This window comes from Pan paniscus, chromosome 11 (genome assembly GCF_029289425.2).
Source record: "Pan paniscus chromosome 11, NHGRI_mPanPan1-v2.0_pri, whole genome shotgun sequence".
NCBI lineage: Eukaryota > Metazoa > Chordata > Mammalia > Primates > Hominidae > Pan > Pan paniscus.
In genome coordinates, this window is record NC_073260.2 from 29,465,941 (window position 1) to 29,491,442 (window position 25,502).

General features: G+C 43.2%; 1 protein-coding gene across 6 annotated transcripts in view; it reads right to left on the reverse strand.

Annotated features, from left to right (window-relative positions):
• Positions 1-25,502, reverse strand: part of PALM2AKAP2 (PALM2 and AKAP2 fusion) — a 528,965-nt gene that overhangs the window by 228,352 nt on the left and 275,111 nt on the right. For 3 of the 6 annotated variants that reach the window (XM_063594277.1, XM_034967950.4, XM_003810888.6), the window contains exons 5-7: positions 17,603-17,717; positions 16,370-16,391; positions 9,431-9,532 (exon numbers count right to left, since the gene is read on the reverse strand). In XM_063594277.1, coding sequence (XP_063450347.1) covers positions 9,431-9,532; positions 16,370-16,391; positions 17,603-17,717 — 239 coding nt within the window. The remainder of the gene's footprint in view (positions 1-9,430; positions 9,533-16,369; positions 16,392-17,602; positions 17,718-25,502) is intronic. The other 3 variants (XM_034967951.4, XM_063594278.1, XM_034967952.4) reach the window with 1 other exon arrangement.

The window sequence follows — 25,502 nt, forward strand, 5'->3', positions numbered from 1 at the left end:
CTGACAGTAAATCATTCTACTTCAGATATATCTCATCCATCTCCTCACCACCATTTCTGTCACCAAGGCCTTAGTCCAGGCCCTCCTCTGCTCTCTGCACAACAGCCTTGCTTTTTATTTTACCTAACACTTCTGTCTTCTTGCTCTAGTCTAGAAGACTGCAAACTGTGGCCAGAGGGCCAAAGACAGCCTGAGCCTGTTTCTGTATGGCCAGAGGAGCTAAGAGTGGTTTTACACTTGTAAAGGGTTGTTTCTTTTAAAAAAAAAGAAAAAAAAAAAAGAAGAGGAAGAAGAAGAAGAAGAGAAGGAGAAGGAGAAGGAAGAAAAAAGAAGAGGAAGGAGAAGGAGAAGAAGAAAGAGAGGAAGGAAAAGATGGAGGAAGGAAAGAGAAAAGAGAAAGAAAACAATTAATGTGTGACAAAGACTATATGGTCCACAAAGTCTAAAATAGTTAAAATCTGGCCATTTATACAAAAATTTTGCCGACCCCTGCCAGCCTGTGCTCCATCCTGCCCACAGTTACTTGAGTCATAAACCCTCTGTTGGTTCCTTGTGTCTTTAGAAAATAAACACCAAACTCCCCAGCATGGCATATAGTTCCCTTCAGGATGTGTCTGCAAACGTCCTTTCTAGCCTTGTCTTGTGGGCTCTCTCATTCTTTACACATTGTGGCCATAACGACTTCTCACTATTCCCAGGACACTCAACTTCCTCCCACGGCTGCTCATCTGTGTGCCTGCTGTCCCTCTGCCTAGAGAGCCTTCTGTTGCTCCTCCAAACTTCTAGAGATCTAGCCCATCTGCTTGTCATTGTCTTGAGTCCCTACCTCTTTCTGAATAAGTTCCCTGTGTTAAGAAGATCCAAACTATCTTTTCAACCATATGTTCTAGTGCTCCTTTTCCGTTTAGCACAACCAAATAACACCATCCCAGACCTAAATATCTTCTGCTTTTGTTAAGATTCCCTTCTCCTGAAATGTCTTTGTTTTGAGTTTCTACATATCCAAATATAGCCCATTGATTAACGCCAAGGTCAACTGCCTCCTCTTCCATAAGCTTTCTTTGATCCTTCCATCTCTAAGTCATCCCTCTCTTAAAATTTTCTCAATACTTTTTCTAAACTTCTCTGAAGGCTCTTAACAATTACCACTCAGTTGTATAATTATCTGTGGGAATGTTTCATCAGCTTCATAGATTTTTAGGACCTTTTGAGGGTTAGTTTCTTGCCCAACACCTATCCATGATGCCCTCTCCCTGTCAGCACCTACCTTAGAGCCATTTGTATAGCAGGTACCCAATATACACATCTCTCAAACAAAGGCTAATAATTCAAGAGTCTAATATGGTTGTTGTAATCTAGTAACAAATACTTTGTATAATAGGACACCAATGAAACGGTACACACAGTAATTAATGTTTGAACTTGTTTGAAAAAATAACAGTGATGATATTGTTCCATCTGCTTGCATAATAAGATACACTCTGTTCCTGGTTAACACTTAACTAAAAAGATTATGAAACAAAATCCCATGTTTGGTCCATTTTGAAAGTTTCACTTGTTCAGCATAAAGATCTCAAGTTTCTTCAAGTGACACAATGGGAGGCCAACCAGCATTTGTCATAGAGGTGCATGGACACACACAATGACTGTGTATCCAAATAAACATTTATCTCAGTTAGTTCCTGATTTCTCACAAAATGTGCCATCAGAAGAATAGAATAGGCATTTAAAATTTGCATGGACTCCAAAAGCCTGTTCTTGAAATATAACACTTATTTTAAAAAGCAGTTTGGGATTAGAATATATCTTATCACTATTAACACACTCATGGGACACAGTTATAAATAAGGAAAGTAATAATTGTTAGTTTGTAGGTACAATATCTAATTATTCTGCAAACATTCAGTTATCTGTGAACAAATCCACACACTGGCCTGCGATCAATACAGAACATGGAACAAAATATTTCTATTTTTATATCCATATGTGATAGGATAAAAATACAAATTATTAACATGGGGATGTTTACAGATATCCCTCTCCCTCTGCCCACCAATGAGAATGCTGATCATTGTTGGTCCAATTTTCTGTCATTTTAATCTTTGCCTGTTCTAGAATCAGAGCCTGGAAGAAAGGAGAGATGATGATGAAAAGTTCTTTGCTGGAAAGGTTAAGTATATCCACATAATACACAAATGAGAAAGAAGGAGTTTAGTGGGAAAGAGAGTAAAAACTGTGTGAAATATGCATAGAGAAGGAGTATTTTGTGGTGGTAAATGATGCTTTAGAGCAGGTGATATGTGGAGGAAAGAAAAGCGAATATGAGAATTATTACTTAGTGGAGATATAAATTAGGTCCCTTTTATTTATTTATTATTATTATTATTATTTTGAGACAGAGTCTTACTCTGTCACCCAGGCCGAAGTGCAGCGGTGCGACCTTGTCTCACTGCAACCTCTGCCTCCCGGGTTCAAGCGATTCTCCTGCCTCAGCCTCCCAAGTAGCTGGGGTTACAGGCATATGCTACCAAGCCTGGCTAATTTTTGTATTTTCAGTAGAGATGGGGTTTCACCATGTTTACCAGTCTAGTCTCAAACTCCTGACCTCAAGCGATCCACCCTCCTCAGCCTCCCAAAGTGCTGAGATTACAGGCGTGAGCTACCGCACCCGGCCAAGGTCCCTTTTAATATCCTTCAGGAGAAATAGTTAAAGAACAGAACACCTTCTTAATGGTTTTTTGGTGTGCAATTTTAAGCTGTAGTTCTTTAAATGTGATATGGCTCTGGGATTGAACCACATGTGACATGGTTTTACTAGGGTTACCTATTTATATTTACATGTTGTACACTATTCCTCCAATATTCCTAGAATATGAGCATAGAATATTTTAAGAATTTTAATATAATTTTATAATAAAATAAACTTAGATATGTTATGTCACAAAATGCATATGTATTTTTTTCCTAGATAAAACATAAGGCTTCAGAGGAAACACAAATCACACTTAAGAGTGTGATTCTACATTCCTTTCTGCATTCACTCTTTCCTCCAGTAAGGAGAACAAAGGCGAACACTTTGAGAAGCTCTGACTTAACCCAAAGGCAATATTTCGTTTTCATGGATACATATATGAGAATGTTATCTAGGCCTTTTAGAAAGCCATGCAAGAGGTGTGAATGTTTAAATGTCATCTTTATGAGTAAGCATTTATATTTTGCTTCAGTTCTCAGCCAATAATATACAAAAGCATGAACTAGAGTGCATATGAACCAATAGGAACATAAGACTTACGTTTTCAGTGCAATGTCTTATTTTTGATGCACAAGATTTTAAAAACTCTTCTACTTCCTGTTGCTGCCAAAAGTTTACACCAATGGCCTCTCACACTTATCATCCCTTTGTCTCTAACCACAAAGCACAAAGCATACTCTCTAACCTGCCCTGTCTTCTCTCCAGCTTCTCCATGTCAGAGGTACACTACAATTTGTATAATGATGAGGGTCAAAGGGCTTGCTGCCTTTGTTCATCTTATTAAAAAAATGAGGAGGGAGTGCTGTTGAGGGGTGAGGGCTTTCTGGGGAGCCCTGAAAGAAATCTTGAAACATACATGGACATACAGAAAAGTATTTGAAGGAAAGCTCTGGAAATTTTCCTGGATGAAGGACCTGGGGAAGAAGGAAAAGAAATAGAAGACAATTCAATGGAAGTTTCACTGATAGGCTGGCTGAAATCTGGAAGTATGTTTTTATTAAATTATGTATTTAATTATTGATTTCCAAACCCTATATACTGATGACAATGAGATTGGAGTATATAAAGCATATTTGCTACTCCTTCCAAGAAGCCAGCGAGACAGCTGAGTAATATGCTGTTTTTAAGAATTATTTTATTTTATTTTATTTTATTTTAATATGCTCTTTTTATTAAAGAGAGTAAGAACGAATGTTGCTAGCTTATTCAAAGGGATACAGATGAATGACTGCATGGATACTTTGATTTTGGGCCTCCGCATTTGGTTTTCTTGGTTCTTGCTCCCTAATAATTCTTTCATCAATAGGGAAACGCCCAGAAGGAGTAGAGACATTAAGTTGAGGTTGAGAATTCCAGTCTCTAGGTTCTGAAAACACCCAGGTGTGGAGCGGAGTGTGAGGCCTCTGGGGAAGGTGCCCACCTAAAAACCAAGGTGGTAGTTTTGAGCAGAGAAGCGATTGCTCTGCAGGGCCCAGAGAGATGGGTCTGAGGAGCAGAGAATGTTTGGTTCTGATTCAGACTTATCCCCCTGGCTCTACACATGCCTGTGTTGCCTGTTGCCTTCACCTTTGGCAGAGTGAAAGCAACTGCAAGGGCTGTAGGGAGCCTAGAGAAGAGGGAACAAGAGTAACCGACACAAGCAAGGTGGGAAGAGCAATGGACATGAATACATTTGAGCATCAGTCCAAGAGCATACAAAACAAGACTATTCCAGGAGGATGGAAAGTTCAATCATTGATTCAGGCTTTTCCCAGCTCACTTCCTTTCACTCACTGTGATTACGGGAGGAGGAACAGGCTGAGAGCCCACATCTAAAATATAAGCACCACATGTTCTGCTGTCATTAGTCAGGGAGATGGGAGGAGGGAGAAAGATAGGATCTGAATTCCTATCCAGATCACACCCCATTTTGGGGCTTCATTTTCTCATTTGTACAATGAAAGTTATTCAGATTTGATATTTTATGGTGCTGTGAACACCCTGCGTGGTTCACGAGTCAGTGATGCGTAAAGTACAGTAGGAGAGAAGCAGATCATAAGTGTCATCCATGGGGGGTCAGGGTCATCTCAGTAACAGAAACATCCAGGAGTTGGCATTGCACCTGGCATGTGATAGACAAGCAATGCACATGGTTGACTTATTGAATGAACACACATATGGGTAGTCTTATCCCTTCGAGCAAATGGTTATACATATAAATATGTGTTCACATATTATCTTTGGGCTGGAAATGTAAAAATGGCTATTGTGATGTCAATGACAATAAAAATGAGGAAATTAATTCAGAATGGGTTCTCCCTCTCATCCGAAAGCGCAATCTCTAACTTCAAAAATATAGTTAGATAGAAGGAATAAGTTCTAATGTTCAATACAGAGTAGGGTGACTAAAGCCAACAATAATTTATTGTCTACTTCAAAATAGCTAGAAGATTTTTGAATGTTCCCAACACAAAGAAATGATAAATGTTTGAGATGATGGATATCCTCATTACCCTTTTTTGATCATTATACGTTGTGTGAATGTATCAAAATACCACATGTACCCCATAAATATGTACAATTATTATGTATCAATAAAAAATTGTAACTCCCCCCAAAAAAAACAGTGATCAAAAATTTCTGTGAATCAACTGTTTTTCCAAGACACCTCAGTAGTAACAAAAATAAGTCAGCAAGGGTGTGATGTTGATGGATAATAAAGGCAAGCCAATTTCTTGTGTCTGATTTTGCTTCTATTTTTGGTCAAGAAGGAGAGTTTTCAGCCTGTAAAGTGCCAGAAAGAAAGTGGCAGAAAGGGAAGTGAAGCCCAGATGAGCAGAGAAGATTGGAAAATAACATAGCACTGCAGGGATATAAAGGCTCTCAGTGCTTTGGGATCAGGGTCCCAGTTCCCTTGTTGAATTTGTCTCAAGAATCTTGAACATCAGGAAAGGTGCTGGAAGCTGACACTCAAAGGTCTGATTTTCAAAAATGAGAATGAGGGGATTCTAAACTACATCGAAGGAGCTTGACATCATGGCTAGCTAAATTCTAAAGTTAATCTTCAAAGAACAGAGATGACTAAGAGCCAGCATGGGTTAATCAAGCAGAAACTATGCAGATTAATCTCATTTTCTTTTCTGTTCAAGGTCTCTGGAAAGAATAGGCAAATTGCATTTGAAAAGATCCAGAGTATTTGGATTATCACAAAATCCCTTATATTCCTGTGGACTACACAGAAACATGTGCCTTGGGTGTTAAGACAATTAACTTGTTAGTGGTTGCATGATCATACCCCAAAGATGTCAATTTAGGGTTATCGAGGGCCAAGAGATCTCTAATGGTGTGCCACAGGGCTCTGACTTTGGTTCCAACATGCAACATTTTTAGCAATGAGATGATAAAAAATAATAAAAGATTGCTTTTTCAGATTTGAGGGGGTACTAAACTGAGAAGCAAAGTGAGGCTATGAGGATACCATAATCATGAGCTACAAAGACCCTAACAATAGAGAAGAGGGTTTTCTACATTCAAAACTTGTTGAGGCCTAGATTCAAGTGAAATCTGATGTGGAAACACAATATGTAAACATGAGGATGGAGGAACTGCACGTGTTTGAAATGGGAGGGAATGTCAGAGCCCTGTCAAATCCCATGACATCATTCCCTTCCCCCACTTCCTGCTGTGGTTCCTCAGTGCCTCCATGAAACCCGCAACATTCTTGAGAGACAATCTAACAAGAAGAAATTTAATAGTCATAGCAAATCTACAAAGGACAGAAAAGTGCATAGCTCATGCTTATTTTTGTCTTTCGAGATTAAAAAACAAAAGAATTCTGTAGGTCCTTCTATGTATGAACAGGTGAAGTAGTATATGTATAGCTAGGGGAAACAGACTGAACATTTCAACTGAAATGACTCAGAAACAACAATTCTATGGATAAACGGAGTGAGGCTGAGCAGTGGCACACATGAAATGACTTTGAGGCCTTTCAAAACTGAAGCTGAAAGGCCACATTGCCAGCAAAGTCAGCCATATGGTCTGCAGCGTCGTGCTCAAAAGTCAGCCATGTGGTCTGCAGCGTCGTGCTCTATTTTGGGGGTGAGCAGCCTAGCTCTGAAGGCATTGGGTAGCTCTGAGCATGATACATCAAGAAGACTAGCAACCAAGTGAAGAGCGTGCAAAGGGGAGGGACAGGGATGGCAGAGGGTGTCTAAAGGCAATCTCATCATCTCAATACCAGCTGGAGAGACTGGGACTGTGAGCACAAAGGGGATTTAGAGTGAGGATCTGGGAAAAACAGGAAATAACAGTGACTTTCTACACTTGAAGGGAAATTAGAACTTAGATGTGCTCTGAGTAGCTCCAGGGTGCAGGATAAGGATAAGTGGGTGGAAGATGAAGGCAGACAAATAATGGCTCCATCAGAGGAAGAATTTCCCAATAGTCAGAACCAACCAGAGGTGGAATGGGAAACTTGGAGGAAGATTAAACACGAATCACAGAGGTGTGTGACCAGGGTTTGAGGACCTCTTCACAGGGCTGCTATGTTAAGGATTCAATGTTTGGATAAAGGATTGGAATAGATGTCTCCTAATTCTGAAAAGCAATGATTCTAAATAAATTCCCATTTATACAGAGTCCCAAACCTTCCAAATGCCAAACAACCAGGATATTTGTTATACTACTCAGTAATGACAAGTGACATTTGTCAAAATGTCCCTGAGGTTATATAAATTTCCAAAAGGACATTCCTAAAGCAAGATGGACTGTATCTAGGAGAATTCCAGTGAGTACCCTTGGTTGGTAAGCCACACATGCTCTGTGTAGTCACCATTAACCATAATTGATCATGAATCTGAACATCCCATTCCCTAAACAGCCTGGACAAAGGAGTTCATCGTAACAAATACAATTCCTTCCATAGCTCTGCTTATATGTAATCCCACAGTAGATGCATTTACGCAAATTAACTCTTAACTAATCAACAGAAACATACGTAAACTTACTTTGAAAAAGATTCTGATCACATTATACTTTAAAAAATGCATTGGCTTTTAAAATCATGTTTTGCAGGATCTTCAAAGATAAAGGGAGCTGGGTTGTGGTAATAACGTGTATTGCTGCTTACACAGCACTACAATCACATTCATGTGTTACTCTTGAACTTTAAACTCTTTGACTACCCACACTGCTCAAATTCTTTTTCTCTCTCTTAAAATTATTTCTCATACATTGTCCCTACCCTCCCATAAGCTGATCCATATGTTGGATCATATCCTGTGTCCCTTGAAGTGCAGGAACTCGTGCAGAGGACCTGAGAAGTTGTTTACCCACAACTATCAGGAGCCATCAACACCCATATCTCTAATAACCAGAGGGAAGGGGTGTGACTCTTAAACACATTTTACCTAAGTTGACCTCAGAAGTGTACCTCAGAAGTGTACCCTGGAGTACTTAAAGAGTCCAATGTTAAAGTGACTGCCAGTGAGTCCTTTGAAGCATAATGCAGGTTGCGGGTTCCTGTTTATCCATCCTGTCACTGTCCAGGAAGATGTGGAACTGGCTCCGGATTGACCAGATACCACTTACAGTCCCAACCATCTCTAGGACTCTGTGAGTCTGTACATAAAAGTAATCTGCTAAGATGTTTACAGAGATGCCCAACAGATATTTAAATTAGCCAGTGGACGTGACAACTATGTTAATTCTTACTTGCCTTTTATTTTACTTTTGTATTAAAATAAGTAGGGATTCTTTGCTTCATGAAATATTCAGGTTGGCCTATATAAAAGATATCCTCTGGCTTAAACATTCATGATTGTTTTACTTTAAAAAATCTGCCATTATGTGATTTATTTTAAATGTACACTTACCTAGAATATGCAAAGCAGAATCTGATACTCATATTTGAAGTCACCTATGTTGTAACTAACCATGCAACCTTGGGCAATTCATTTTTCCATTTAACCCCCAGCCCTCAGCACATTTCTGTGTAGATCACAAGGGCTGGTGTACAGATTTATTGCTTGCATCCTTCCAGTTCTGATTTCTGAGGCATGTCTGCATTAAGCAGAGCAAAGCATGGTTCTCCCTACACTCAACACTCATAAATGTATTATTTGTAAAATTTCCAATTGTGAGACACATTAGCAAGTAACATGTGTTCTTTAAATTGCTTCTTTTCCTCCCAAATATACCACAGTGGCTAAGAAATAACTCCAGAAATGGGAAGACTTAGGAATATATGTATTCATAATATACAAATAGCACAATTCCCAAAGGATTCTGTAAAGACACCACAGGCTTTGAAAATATTTCCCATCCAGCTTCCACCATGGATGGCTCTCTGAATCTGTATATTTCCAATGAGGAAAATGAAAATCCCTGGAGGCAGAATACAGATTAACTTTGAGAATAAACACAGATATAAGGACCACAAACACCAAAGAAAGACTCCCCCGAAGTCGGAGGTGAAATGCCGTATGATTTCCTCAGAACTCCTTCCCATTTGGTCCTCAATTACCCATCTGGGGCTGGTGCCTGCCTTGTGTGGCCACTGTGAAGGCTGCATCTGAGGCTGGGCTGAAGGTGAGCTCCCCCTATGTAAGGATAGCAGGGCACTCATCTCATTAATAAAGCTCAGTGAAATGCAAGCCCCTTGGACCATCCTAGCGTCCAAAGGTCCCCAGGACTTACCAGCCGCTCTGCTGGTCCCGTCCTGCCCAGGTGATGGTTCTGCTGTTCGTGAACAGAGGATTGGCAGGTCGGGAAGCTGGGAGGAAATGTAATTTACTGCATCTGGTAGCAGAGAACAGGGAATACAATTAGTCACAGTGTTGGGAGGCCCAATGGGTTCACTGCCGAGACAGCAGCTTGTCTGCCCTACATAATGGACCGCTGAGGCAGCCACTGAACAGGAGGATCAGGGTAAACAAAGACAAGCATTTGCCCAGTGACTGGTATTCAGCAGAGTAGCTGAGGCAGGAGGGATCCTGGCCAGAGAGCTCAAGCCCCAGGATGGCTCTATGTATTAGAAGAGTCATCAGAAATCTCTAGATTCTAGGAGGACAATGAGTTCAGGGATGGGGGGAAGATTCAGAGATGGGCTTGTGGGAGCCATTATCAACTTGGTGGGATTGACAAATAGAAAACATCGAACTAGAAATGTACATTAAACAGTACTGAAAAACAGATCCATTCTCTGAATCGGAAATAAAGCTTTCTGTGTCTGATTATTATGGGGTTCATTCCCTGAACTGGCGATATAGCTTTATGAGCCTGATTCATTCAAAAGACCAATTTTATATGCATTACAACAAATAAACAGACTTCAGAATTGATCTCATGTTCTCAATACCACAGGCTGGTGTTTCAGCTAGAAAGTCCTGAGATTCTAAATGACAGCACCCCTTGAGCCCACCATTAGCCCAGTTGCAGGGAATGTTGCTATGCAAAAGAAGGAGCCCATTAGATTTGCTTGGGCAAATATCTCGACAAGCCTCTTTAGGGAGGTGAGACATGAGGAGCATGAACATTAGCAAGCATGCCAAGGTATCAGAGGAAAGGAGGAAACCCCTGAGGTAAGACAAGACAAATCTGGGTACACCCCAGAAAGAAGTGGGAAAGTGAAAGCAGGAAGATTCCAGAAAGCTGGGCACCATGAGATGTGATCCCTTCCTAGCATCACGACCATATCACAAAATCCTGGAACGTCCATCAGTCATCAATGGTTACATCTAACTGCTCACTGTAGGTCTACACTGAATATCCCACAATCACCTCAAACTCAACATGCGCAAAATGGACCTTGTATCTCTGCTCACCTGCTGCTTCTCCTGTCCTCTATCTTGGCTCACGAGCACTGCAGTTCACCTGGGATCCTCAGCAGCACCCTTCACTCTTCCCCCTGCTGGTATCCAATCTGTTCAATAGCCTCTGCCTCTGTTCAAAATCCTCCGCATTTCTCATCACTGACCCCTCCTCTGACCCCACTCGTACTGCTTCCATTCTAGCAGCTTTCTTTTTCATTTCTTGCTGAAGAGGATTGCAAACACACACTGGACTAGGCTTAGTTCAGTTCTAGACCAACCAGTCCCTTTTCTGACTTGCAAATGAGTCTGAACAATCCAGAATGTATTGACATTAGACCATTATGTTCATAGGCAAAGGTAGAGTATCTCTAAGAAAACAGATTTTTCGCCGGGCATGGTGGCTCATGCCTGTAATCCCAGCACTTTGGGAGGCCAAGGCGGGTGGATCACCTGAGGTCAGGAGCTTGAGACCAGCCTGGCCAACATGGCAGAACCCCGTCTCTACTAAAAATACAAAAATTAGCTGGGCATGGTGGCATGCACCTGTGGTCCCAGCTACTAGAGGGGCTGAGGCAGGAGGATCGTTTGAACCCAGGAGGAGGAGGTTGCAGTGAGCCAAGATTGTGCCACTGCACTCCAGCCTGGGTGACAGAGTGAGACTCTGTCTCAAAAAAAAAAAAAAAAAAGATTTTTCCATATTAACCATTTGGGGAGAAGGAATGAGAAAGGAAGATTAGAACAGCAGGACTTAGGGTGGAGTGAGGCTCAAGTTGCTTTCCCTCTCAGGTGCCTTATATGTGTTGGAGCTTGGATCCTGGATAAGGCAGACATGGTTGAAGGCACCCCTCACTGCAAGGAAGGAAATTGAGCCTTTGAGATGATGGTGGGCTGGGAGATGGCTGGAAAGCTGCCTGCAGGGACCCCCTGAAGATGGTTTTGGATTTGAGTCAGGGGCTGTGAGTGAAGCCACATGTCTGAAGTTGTGCATTATTCTCCATGTTGAACTGCACTTCCATGATTCTCTCTTTTTTTTTTTTTTTTTTTTTGAAATGGAGTCTCACTCTGTCACCCAGGCTGGAGTGCAGTGGCGCAATCTCGGCTCACTGCAAGCTCTGCCTCCCAGGTTCACGCCATTCTCCTGCCTCAGCCTCCCGAGTGGCTGGGACTACAGGTGCCCACCACCACACCCAGCTAATTTTTTGTATTTTTAGTAGAGATGGGGTTTCACTGTGTTAGCCAGGATGGTCTTGATCTCCTGACCTCATGATCCGCCCACCTCGGCCTCCCAAAGTGCTGGGATTACAGGCGTGAGCCACCTCCATGATTCTTAAACTTAGGTCACAGACTTCTCTTTCCTTTAATTCCCACTGTGGAACGCTGTGGGAAGGGTCTGTGCCCCAAAGCAGCACAAGGCAGAACTAGAAAGAGCAGCAGCTTGAGGTCAGTGGTCCTGAGGGGGTAGGGGCAGGTGGGTGACAATTGTCCGTGGGAAGAGTGAAGCAGTAATCTAGGACTAGAGGGTCAGTTTAGGAAAGAAGGGATGACCAGAGCAGATTTGTAGAACTTCCAAGATTCACTGATAATTTCCAGAAATCTGTGGAATGGGATCTTGGTGAATTTGACTTTCTGCATTCAAATAAGATGGAGGCTGGAGCCCAAGTGAGATCTCATGGACTGGTCACATGTGTGTCTGCATACTCAATGTTTTAGCAGTTAAAAAAAAAAAAAAAAACTACTTACAGACAGGGAATTTTCCATCTGAAAGAACATGTGATTCCCAGGGCTTATGTCTCAGCCTCCTCCAGGAGACAGCTCCCTGCCAGATGGGAGCGGATGATGGAGTTACCTTTGCCAGATGTTTACTGGCTACAAGCTTGAAGGCTACAGCACTTGGAGGGTTGGGCTACATGGCTTCTGTTAAGAGATAAGGGAATGGGCTGGGCGCAGTAGCTCACATCTGTAAACCCAGCACTTTGGGAGGCTGAGGCAGGCAGATCACTTGAGGTCAGGAGTTTGAGACCAGCATGGCCAACATGGCGAAACCCTGTCTCTACTAAAATGCAAAAATTTGGACTGGTGGTGTGTGTCTGTAGTCCCAGCCACTTGGGAGGCTGAGACAGGAGAATCGCTTGAACCCTGGAGGCGGACGTTGCAGTGAGCTGAGACCACGCCACTGCGCTCCAGCCCGGGTAACAGAGTGAGACCCTGACTCAAAAAAAAAAAAAAAAAAAAAGAGAGCGAGAGAAAGATAAGGGAGTGGAGAATGGGGCATCAGAAAGAGGACAGAGCAGCCCCCTCAATATATGATTAAGTACTAAACCCTAAGGTTATATAGACAGGAAGTGTCTGATAGGCCAGCACAAAGAGTAACAAACAGGCCTGCCAAACCTTCAATGGGAAAAACTTCTTCAGGTGGCCTCAATTAATAAGCTGCCCTCTTCCTGCCAAAGTCAGAATAGTCTAACACTATTCTCCCCACTGACAGAGAAGGTGGAAAGCAGTAACTTATACAGTAGAAATTAAAGATGAGTACTGCTTCTTAGTTCTAATCCTGCTGAAATATTTACAGTAGCTATGAAGAATCTAAATAGCTACAGCCAGAGAAACAAGATTGATGAAAACTCTTCTTAAAACATAACTTAGGCTGGATGCGGTGGCTCATACCTGTAATCCCAGCTATTCGGGGGGCTGAGGCAGGAGAATGGCTTGAACCTGGGAGGTGGAGGTTGCAGTGAGCCAAGATGGCACCACTGCACTCCAGCCTGGGTGACAAGAGTGAAACTCCATCTCAAAATAAACAAACAAACAAACAAACACATAACTTACAGGCAGCTGAAGATTGAAGTTTGCGAATAACTGGTATGAAGGTTTTGATGTGGGAAACGCTCTAAGCCACCACAGACTGGGATGGGATGGGAACCTAAGAAGATCCATATCATACACCAAGGACTGAGATAGGCCCAGGACAGACATTTTCCTTTGCCTGTTCTGGCAAGAGTTTTGCATCAGCTCCCTCCTCAGTGGGTAAAGAACAGAGTTAGCACCAGATATATACTATATGCAATTTATAGGTGTACAAGACATTATGCCTAAGACAGTGAAAACCAACCCACCCAATAGATGAGCATTCTGCTATATAACAACGTGTGTTGGCGGGGGAGGAGAGTGGGTGTCAGAATGTATATGACCAGGAGATTCTACTCAAGAATAGAATAAATTGTTCTTGATTGCCCACGCTATCATGCAATCAAAAGCCACTGGTGATCCAGCAGTACGGTACCTCTATTTCCTCTGCCATGCATAGAGGGACACACTTAGGTTACCTGAGATGGGGTCATTACACACACAGACACCAGCAGCTATCTCATAGCACCTCATGAGTTGGGATGCTTTTGCTGCTTATCTGCAGTGTCTGTATAGTTACATAATCTTAACTGGACCTGGATTCTGTAATCTGCATGCATCAGAAATTAACTGTGTTTCTTAAGTCACCATTGTTCTATAATAATATCTGGTTAGTTTTTTGTAGCAAGTTGGTTGATTCTAAGAGGGTCTTGGCAACTCGGGGCCTTTGAAATTGAAGAATGAGAAGATAAAGAGACATCCCAAAGTCCCTCAACTGGGATGTGCTTCACCACATTGTGACTCTATATACATCAATCACATTCTGGGATGTATGTGTTCCCGCCTTCAAACTTCTTTCTTTGCTAATAGATGTGGTATGACAGACAAAGAGGTCACCCAGGCTTGGTGATAACCACAGATGGCAGGAATTATAATGCAGGGTGACAGGTAAGACCATGGAAACTCTTCCCTGGGCCATTTCCCAAGAAATGAGATCCCTAAGACTTTTGCATCCTCTTAAGCCTGAGCTCCCCCATCCTGGAGGATGGAGTCTGTGGGCAACTTTCCCTGCAGGCTCTTTTCAGTTATGACTAGGCTTCTTACCACCTCTACGAATGGCTTAGGTGGATGAGTGAAAACAATGGGAAGCAATACAGAAGAAAATGAAAGAAGTTTGAGGTAAAAATGAAAGAGGTGGTGAGAGTTCATGATGCGGTTGCATTTTTGCTTGTTAACAAGTCACAGAGTATGACAGGTCTCCATGCCCCACACAGACTCCTCAGGAACATGGCATACAGGGTCTTTCCCTTCCCTAATTATCAGAGAGATGTCTAGGGAAATTCCCGATTTGAGAAGGGAAGGGAAAAAAAAAGTGAAAGCATAAAAGGCCAACATGCACTCTTTGGGTAGGTGTTCATGGGTCAGTGTCCCACACTGCATCCCAGCCTGACATGCACTGTATTATTGCTAATTGTGTGGCATGTCTCAGGTCTTCCCAGACTCAGGGAAGCCTGCCATCCTCCCCATGCTGTACCCACAATTCCCCAAGGCCACTTCCTTAATCCGTGCCCCACCCCCAAAGCACAGAACAAGTGCCCTGACTTGGTCACACCATAGAGACTTCCTAGAAGTATTGTAGGTCCGCTTTTCCTAGAGTCCTTGCTAGCTTGGACATGACTTGGCCCTGCTTACATGTACTCAGAGCATGAAGTTTAATTTAGTACCTTCCTAAAGATCACCTGGGGAGACAAAATCCAGGTCTCTTGCTAGGGGAAAAAAAAATTAAAAATCACAGGTTTGTTTGTTTGTTTGTTTGTTTTGCCAAAGTCAGAACTATCCTTCATGCAAATACCTTTGACTAATCCAGAGAAACACATTTTTAAACCTTTCCCCGTATATTTCCAAATGACGCTGGGAAAACACTGATGCCAATTCTTATCCTGGCTCCTGATCATCTTCCTAGTCTAGAGGTTGACCTTTTCTGTTTGTTTTTAATACAAGACCTTGCTATCACCCAGACTGGAGTGCACTGGTGTGACCATAGCTCACTGCAGCCTTGAACTTCTGGGCTCAAGGGATCCTCCCACATCAGCCTTCCAAAGTGCTGGGAGTACAGACCTGAGCCACCACACCCAGCCCTAGAATGTGACTTTCTAAGAGCCAGGGGAGCAGACAATATCTGGTCTTTCCAACAAGTCTCTGCACTGTAAAGCAGGTCTAGCTGAGGGCCAAATAAAAGTAGGAATCATGGGTTTGCAGCTGAGGATAGGGCGCAAGGTGAAGGGTGAGAAGTACACAATCTCAAGTTCATCCCCACGGTCCAGGTAAGGAGAGGAGAGGACAGAGGAAAGGTAGGGAAGGTAGAGAAGGTGAAAGACCTGCTCTTGCCACCAGGAAGCCAGGACCCCACTCCTACCTTCCTATGCTCTGAACCAACTATCCCACACAGGGAGGGAAGTTTTTGCCCAGCCCTGTTTCTATGGAAGAAACGACAGTTGTCTGATCAGAGAGAGAGAGAGAGAAAGCAAAGAAAATCCAGAGGCTGTAGAAAGGTTTCCCAAACACCAAATATTTTCCCCAAATTTCTTAAACTTCTCACGTGTGTTTCAACCTGAGGACCTAACCACCAAGACAAATGGGCTCATTCCTACAAGGGACCATGTCCTGATGTTAGTACTCTTCTTTGCTGGGTACCTTTCAAGAGAGGCCCAAGCAGTGAGCGTTGGGACTAATGGGAAGGAGAAGAGCCAGGCCAATTTTGTAAGAGGAGGAACAGTGAGCCAAGAGATAGTTCCTGAAGAAGAGAGGCAGGGAAGGCTTGGAATGTGGACCTCCTCAGTGGCCTGCAACCAGCGCTGCTACTTCTTCTGATGCCTTTACAAACCAACACAGTACCTCTTCCTTAAGCCCCTGTTAATGAAACCCCCTAAGCTGACCAGGATTAAAACATTCATCTACAGTCGGGGCAGAGAGCACTTACCTCCATCCGTACTGGAGAAACCCTGTAGGAACAAAAACAAGGCAGAGCGTTACTCTACATGTGGGGGTACAATCCCATCTTTTCCCATCTTTAAAGACTTAACCCATCTTTCTCCCATGCCCCGGCCCAGAATTTGACTGTGCTGGGGAAACGCAACAATCTCTTTTCTTCTGGACAATTTATTTAGAATTCCAAAATTATAATTCCCAATTTATACTAAATTTCTCCCAATAGAGATTCATTTCAATGATCTAGCAAATATCCTTGGTCATGCTAGAGAATGATATCAGAAAATCCCATCCTAAATTGATTTCATTAGATTGCTTTTCTGTCACTCATAGGTACAGCAGAAACTGTTATAAAATGGAGGGAGGTCCTGAGATGTTTGTTCAGAGCCTACTGGTTTTACGGACTCTACTCTTTGATACACGGCACCACCTGTTTTTTTGTTTGTTTGTTTGTTTTTGTTTTTGTTTTTTTGAGATGCAGTCTTGCTCTGTCGCCCAGGCTGGAGTGCAGTGGCGCAATCTCAGCTCACTGCAAGCTCCACCTCCCGGGTTTATGCCATTCTTCTGCCTCAGCCTCCTCAGTAGCTGGGATTACAGGCGCCCGCCACCACGCCCGGCTAATTTTTTTTTTGTATTTGTTAGTACAGACAGGGTTTCACCACGTTAGCCAGGATGGTCTCGATCTCCTGACCTCGTGATCCACCCGCTCCGGCCTCCCAAAGTGCTGGGATTACAGGCACCATCTGTTTCTATATACAGTAAAATTTCATGTATTTACACTCTTTGTATTTGGAATTCATGTCCACTTCATAAGGTGTTGCTTCTGGCCTTTTTATAATGAAAGACTCAAAAAGCAAACTATAATTAAAGCCACAAAGAGCATGTTTATTCTGCTTCATCAGAATTGGTTTTAGAATTCTAGAGTCCAATAAGAGAAGGCTTTTCAGGCACAAGGCATATCAGGGATCTGGAGAGCAGGCAGATGGGGTAATCTAATGACTCTTCCCTATGCCTTGCAGCAGGCCAGATGGTCCCACACCCAAAGATATGTCATGCTTAGCTTCAGGATGGCCCCTGGTCCTCACACATCTGCACCTCATTTCATAGAGTTCGTGGCTCAGATTTCTCATCAATGCCCACTGGCCTGTTTCCCAGTTGGCACCATTTTGCTAGGCCTTACTTCCCCATGGAAATAACTTTGAGAAATCGTTTTTGTTTTCTTCACCTTCTGAAAGTCCTTGAAGGATTTTTCTGTTTCCTTCAGTTTCTCTAGGATGATTTGCTCTTTGGCAGATATCTGGGACTCTTCACTTTCTAGCGTTTGTATTTCTTGCTCCAGCCTGGAAAACACACAAACAAAGGACAAGTTACTTTATTGTCCTGCCATCCACGGGCAAGAGAGCAGCTCCTTCCTGTTGGGCGATTTGTACCTTCCTGGCAGCCTTTGTTTTACATTACGCTGAGGAGCCAGGCCAAGGTTTTACATTACACAGCATCCTGTGTTTCCAGCTCTGCCACTGGGCAGCCATTGGTCAAGGGAAATCAACACAGCACTGCCTCCACTGGTTCACAGCCACCACTATGCAATATGTTTTGATGTTTCCCTGCCAACACCATGCATGTGCACCTTTCTTATTTGGAGGGAGATTATATATACATAGCATAGGACATAACATCAGAAGGAAAATAGCTTCATATTCTCCTGACCGGCTCAGAGTAAGTGCTCTCTCAGGTTGGCCAAAAAGTAAAGGGCCATTCTTGCTCAAAGGAAGTATGTTGCCAAGAAATAGCTGGTGGCCAGTACCCTTGGGAGCCTGGTGTCCTCTCCCTCTGTGGCCTGGATTCTACTGCCAAAAAGAAGGGAAATGAAGAAGACAGATGCAACTGCCCCTGCCTTTTGGAACTTTCCTCAATTTTCACAGCCATCCTATGTATTTTATAAAAGGGAAATTTCAGCACTGCCAGGAGACTCTGGAAATATTCCAGAACAGCAGCTGCAGCTATGATTTGGGGAAAGTCTCAACAGCCATATTCTTTCAGTGAAATGATAATAATTACCACCAGTGTTTACTGAGCACTTATTCTGTGCCAGGAACTGAGCTAAGAATTCATGTGGATTATTTTATCCAAACTTCCCAATGACCCTGTGAGTAGGGAATCCCCATTTTACCGATGAGATCAGTAGGGCTTGGCAAGGTGAAGTAACCTAGTAAAGTAGGCTTTAGTGCCACAGAGCCTTGAAGCAAGGATTCAAGCCAGGTGCTCTGACTCTAAACCCTGTTCCTAACCATTGAGCAACTCTTACCACATGGGATCTAAAGTGTTCTCCACATCCCCCACCTTGTTAAACATTACATATACTGGCAGAGTAGGATGGCACTGATATGCAGCAATGTCTTCAGGAATAATGAAGGGATAAATGTTCTCTTGCTAAAACTCTAGACTGCTGTGCCTCTTGAATTATTTGATCTGAATTTATTCATTGGTTCATTCATTCAATCACTCATTCATTCATTTTTTCTTTTGGTCTCTTTCCCCTCTGTTGTGCTGGAAGCTTTGCTGCTGAGTCTGTGTCTGCCTATATAAGTCCCCTCCCTTGCTTTCCTCCTTTTCCATCTTTTTTTTTTTTTTTTTTTTTTTGAGATAGAGTCTCACTCTGTCACCCAGGCTGGAGTGTAGTGGTACGATCATAGCTCACTGCAGCCTCTACCTCTTGGGCTCAAGCAATCCTCCCACCTCAGCTTCCCAAGGAGCTGGGACTAAAGGCACACACCACCATGCCCAGCTAATTTTTAATTTTTTTTTTGTAGAGGTGAGGTCTTACTATGTTGCCTGGGTGGGTCTTGAACTCCTGGGCTTAAGCAATCCTCCTGCCTCAGGCTCCCAAAGTGCTGAGACTACAGGCGTGAGCCACCGTGCCTGGCCCTCTTTTTCCATCTTTTAATCTGCTCTCGGGAACTGGCCATTAGACTTAGACCTAAAATAAGGAGTTCAGAGTGGGGTTTTCTGAAAGGCAAGGAACACCAAGATCCAGGCATGAATTTATTTAGCGACATACTGTGCCCCTAAGATGGCCTTTCTGTTTCATTCCTGGGTGTCAGAAAAATGACCTCTGGAGGGATAATCTTTGCAGCAATTACTTTGGGTTATGAAGGCAAGCCCTATATCCAAATTAACCTCCTCCAAATGAACACAGCTCTGATATATTTGTCATTTCACTCAGGGTAAAAGTAGAAGTCCTACAGCTTATAAGTCCCCATGGTATCTAGCCTCCCAGTACCTATCAGCTCCACTCTAACAACATGCCTATTTCACTTCATGCGTTAGTCAAATAGAGCCACTCTTATTTGCCCACATGTACCCCATGTCTTTTCCTCCTCTAGGAAACTCAACTCAAACTCCCAACCATTCTTGAAGTCTCAGCTCAGATGCCACCTGTCATGAGGCGTTCACAGATTTCACTGCCAGGAAATAACATCGCTTCCCTCTGAACATTTCTTAGCACATTATTTTGTTTTATCAGAAGTCTTATCAAGTCTACCATATATTAGAGCAGTGGCTCTCAACTGAGGTGATCTTGTCCCTCAGGGGATATTCAGCAATGTCTAGAGATATTTTGGTTGTCCAAAGCTCAAGGGGGTGGGACTGGTGTTACTGGCATCTAGTGGGCAGAGGCCAGGGATGCTGCTAAACATCCCACAGTGCACCGGATGGCACCCTACAGCAAAGAATTTTCTGGCCCCAAATAGTAACATAAATTATTAATTTCCCCTACTAGATTATAAATTCCTCAGACAGAGGGCACAAATGCTCAATACACCTACACCGAATGAATTTAAAAAGCTGAGCTAAGTTGCGCAAAGGTGTGGCCCAGCCAAGATAAGACTTTCAGAATTTTGGAGACAAGAGTGAATTCTTCAGCAAGCTTTAACTTGAGAGGCTGTGTGTGGGTGAGACGCAAAGAGAATTTATGGAGAGGGGACTGACCAATCTAGAGATACAAACATAGAGATATAAAACTTCTTTGCTGTTCCAGATGTTCAGCAAAATCTTCTACACACATCTGTGTAAATTATTTTGGGGGGAGTAAGTAAAGAGATATGAGTGTGAAATAGGAACAACACACGAGACAGTCACATTATCCAGAAACTGAATTAATTCAATGAGTAGAGGAGCTCTGGACTAGAGGTTCCCTGTGTAGACTGGATGATACTACCAACCAGGTGGGCTCTGAGCAGGTTTTATTTATTTATTTATTTATTTATTTATTTATTTATTTATTTATTTATTTGAGGTGTGATTACAGGCATGAGCCACCGCACCTGGCCTGAGCAGATTTGATTTAAATCTCAAAGTACAGAGTACTTTAGCAGATATTTAGGGTGTGCAGTAGATTATATTATTCTTGGGCCGGTTGCGATGACTCATGCCTGTAATCTCAGCACTTTGGGAGGCCGAGGCAGGCGTATACCTGAGGTTAGGAGTTTGGGACTGGCCTGATCAACATGGTGAAAGCCTGTCTCTACTAAAAATACAAAAATTAGCTGGGCATGGTGGTGTACACCTGTAATCCCAACTACTCTAGAGGCTGAGGCAGGAGAACCACTTGAACCCAGGAGACAGAGGCTGCAAGGCTGCAGTGAGCCCAGATTGCACCACTGCACTTCAGCCTGGGCAACAGAGTGTGACTCCATCTCAAAAAAAAAAAAAAAAAAAAAAAAGATTACATTATTCTCAAAAATATTCCCTTCCTTCCTCCCTTACTTCCATGGGAAGAGTACACGCTTCCCCAAGCCACTGATGTCAATCTTGACCATGTGATTTGCTCTAGGCTCATGGTGGATGGGATACACTTCCCAGTCCCTTGACACTGGCCGCAGCCATGTGACCTGCTTTAGCCAATAGGATGTGAGCAGATAAGACACAAGCAGAGGCTTGAAAAGTGCTTGCCCAGTTGAGCTTGTCCTCTTGCACCCCTTCCAATGCCAAGACAATAACTTATCTGGGCAGCTGCTGCCCCTTCAGCCTGGACCACAGAAAGAACATACATGGAATAGACCTGAGGCAAACCCATAGATAGGCACAGTGTGCCCTGGCCCTATGGGTTTCAGGGCTCTCAGCTATATAGTTCAGATGCACCTGAAATTAGAGCCACTCAGCTAAGCCCAGCCTAGATCAGCAAATACCCAGCCTACTCACAGAAGTGTGGGCAAGAATAAATGACTTTGGGTTTAAGCCACTGAATTTGAGGGCGTGTTAGCTAGCATTATTGTGGTAATAATGAACTGGTACAGGTCAAATAGAAGTGTGTATACATTGTATATATATATATGTATATATATCCTACTAATATATATCCCAATAATGTATATGCCAGTTATATAATATATATACACATATATTTATATGTGTGTTATATGTATTTATATATATCCCAATAATACCCAAAGCTAAACGATTAGAAAGAACATAAGGCACCCTCTCTTCCCTTCCCTAATCCTGAATCCTCTGAGAAATATGGAGGGAAACAGGGCACCCCTTCATGAGAATTAAGACTGAAAAAACAGAAAAATGTCAGTGATAGTTGTCTCTGAGTAATGGAATTAAAGGTGATTTCATTTTTAAAAAATAATTTTCAATATTTTCCCAGTTTAAAAAATTAATTTGTTACTTATCTAACCAGAATGAAAACAACAAATTCCCTTTTCAAAATACCTCCTGAGGCTTTCTGCTGAGAAGGCAGCATCTCCCAGGCTGTGGCATGAAAGAGGGGCCAGGGCCTCAGCTTCCCATGCGTCTAGTGAAGGGGAAATGGGAGCACCCCAACATCTATTTAAATTCAAAATCAACATTTATGGAGCTTGTTTGGTTGGACTCTGAGCTAGGCACTACAGGGGATTCTAAAACAAACAAGATCGTGATAAAAATGGCTGACTAAAACTGAAAATGGCTGTCTCTCAGTAACTCACTTCTTCCAGTGAAGCAACCTTAAGTGGTTAAGAATTCTCTGCGACCTGATGCCCACTGGCTGGCCTATCTCCACGGCGTGCCCTGGCCCTATGGGTTTCAAGGCTCTGTGCTATATAGTTCAGGTGCTAAAGATTTGGGTCATGATACTGTGTAACTGAGAAGGAACGAAGAGAGAGGGAGAGAAAAAAAAGGAACGAAATGAAACCTTTGTGATAACAACAACTGAGTTTCAACCCAAATGCAATGAATGAAGGAAATGGAGAGTTTATGTCAGATCCAATAGCAGATTTTTCTATAAGTTCACATGTGGCCTTGGGCCAGGCTCTGAGGGTGTGGTCAGTCCAGGCTGCTCTTTCTCAGGAAAACCTGAGTCCTGGGGCAAAGCAGCTTCCCAAGGAACAGAGTGTCATGTGGTTAACAACAGTCATCCCAGCCAGGCTGCAGACGCCACTGTTTTGTAGTTTCATGACTGAAATCTAATGCAGTCTTCTCTGGAAGAGCCAAGTAGATATTGCTGTGCTAAAAATAAAGAATGGGCAGGAAGTGTAATTTATACGCAAGGTTAATTGAGGATCCGTAGGCTGTGGCAGGTGCACATAACAGCCTCTAACCTGCTTGCTCAGTTCCTTCTGAGCAAAAAGCAAACTGTAATAAGCCATAAGGAAAGGTGACACACTGCAGCTGTGTAGGTTTAATTTACTGGAGATGAGGTTGCAATCATGGCCAAATGGTCTTATAAAATCTACCTAACCCCAATAGATCATCCTCACAAGAAAATAGAAAGGAACTCTCGCTCTGGGAAGTGCATCGATCATGCTCTTATTTCAAAGTTTATTTAGACATTCATCCATCTAACTTCATGCAAACACCTTCTCTGTATCAGGCACTATGCTGAGCACTGGGGATGGAGAAATAAATCAGACACAGTGTCTGCTCACGAGACTTCTTGGTCAAGTAATGCAAACAGCCATGTGAACACATAAATTACAATACAAACCAAAAATAGCAATAATAGAGGAAAGAACAACATGCCGTAGAATAGTTGGTCCTGCCTGGGAGTGTGTGGTGGGGACGCTGAGTGGTCTTCTCAGTATCTATTCTCCCCCTCTTCCAAACTAACAGAATCCTTATTTGGTTGGGGATGGCAACATGCCCACCTGAAAAAAATTATGTATCCTAGCTTCCGCTGAAGATAAAGCTGGCCATGGGACAGCTCTGGCCAATGAGATGTAAGTAAAAATGATCTGAAGGGACTTCCACACAACTCCCTAAAACGGAAAGGAGGGCTGGGTGCGGTGGCTCATGCCTGTAATCCCAGCACTTTGGGAGACTGAGGCTGGAGGATTGCTTGAGCCCAGGAGGATGAGACCAGCCTGAGCAACATGGCAAGACAAGACCCCCATCTCTACAAATAATAAAAAGTTAGCTGGGCATGGTGACATATACCCTTAGTTCTAGCTACTCTGGAGGCTAAGGTGGGAAGATCTCTTGAGCCCAGGAGTTCAAGACTGCAGTGAGTGATGATCACAACACTGTACTCCAGTCTGGGTGACAGAGTGAGACCCTGTCTCAAAAAAAAAAAAAAAAAAAAAAGGAAAGGAGCGTTGGCTTAAGTGACATTTGCCTTTCCTTCCTTCCTGCCAGGTACAGGGACCTGGTGCTAAAGAGACGCATTCGTTTCCAATTCCTGCTGTAACAACTACAACAAACTTAGTGGCTTACAACAATCTACATTTATTATCTTATATTTCTGTATGTCAGAAGTCTGACACGGGGTTTGCCAGGCTAGAATCAAGGTGCTGGCAGCGTTGTGTTCCCTTCTGCAGGCTCTAGGGGAGAATCCATTTCCTTGCCCTTTTCAGCTCCCTGAGGTCACCCACGTTCCGTGCCTTGTGGGTCCCTTCCTCCATCTTCAAAACCAGCACTGTTGCATCTCTCTGACCTTCCCTGCAGCCACCCCTCCTTCTGATTTCTGCCTCCCTCTTCCACATTTAAGGATCCTGTGGTTATACAAAGTGTACCCAGATAATCCAGGATACTGATCTCCCTATTTTAAAGTCAGCTGTTTGGAAACTCTAATTCCATCTGTAATTTTAATTCCCCTTTGCCATGGAACCTACCATATTCACAGGTTCTGAGGCTTAGCGTGTGGACATCTCTGGGGGTCCATTATTCTACCTACTGCAAGGGATATGATGCTATAGGCAGAGCAGTAATCCTATGTCCACAGGGGCAATAGTATGTCTGAGTGTGCAGAAAGAGAGACATTGCCTGGGTCCCAGAGGGCACGATGGAAAGACTACACCACTTCTGGAATGCCTGGCTCCAGATTGCTTGTTATGGGCTTAAGCCTCTGTTGTGATCATAGCTGAATGCAATTCTCAACTGATACAGGTGGTGAGAAAAACTTGACAAAGTAGATGATGAATTAACTGGGCCTTGAAGGATGCATTCACCAGGTAGAAAAGAGGAGAAAATGAGCCAGGCAGAGGAGACAGCATGGGCCAAGGCCCAGCATATCACATGTCCCTCCTGTCACTCAGGAGCATGTGGCCTTGTGTGGCCTTTTTGGGTCACAGCCTGCGCTGCCCTCCAGCTTCATAGCTCAGCACGGTGCCTTGGATAGGTTCTCGCCGTTTCTGTCCCCACTCCCAATGGCTCACTCATGCTCTCCTTCTGCTTTACTTGCCTGGCTCTCAAATACCTGGCCTTCAAGGCTCTGCTGAGAGCCTACCTTCCTGCAAGGCCCAAACAAAGAGAAGGGAAGACAGAGCATGCTGGCTGCTGGGGACCCGTGCCATTCAATCTCCAGTTCCTGCTTCCCAGATCCTCAGCTACTCCTTTGCCCTTCTTACTTACAAAAGCCAATACATTGGGAGGCCAAGGTGGGTGGATCACTTGAGGTCAGGAGTTTCAGACCAGCCTGGCCAATGTGGTGAAACTCCGTCTCTACTAAAAATACAAAAATTAGCTGGGTGTGGTGGCAGGCGCCTATAATCCCAGCTACATGGGAGGCTGAGGCAGGAGAATCGCTTGAACCTGGGAGGCAGAGGTTGCGGTGAGCCGAGATCATGCCATTGCACTCTAGCCTGGGCGACAGTGCAAGATTCCATCTCAAAAAAAAAAAAAAAAAAAAAAAAAAAGCAAGCCAATAT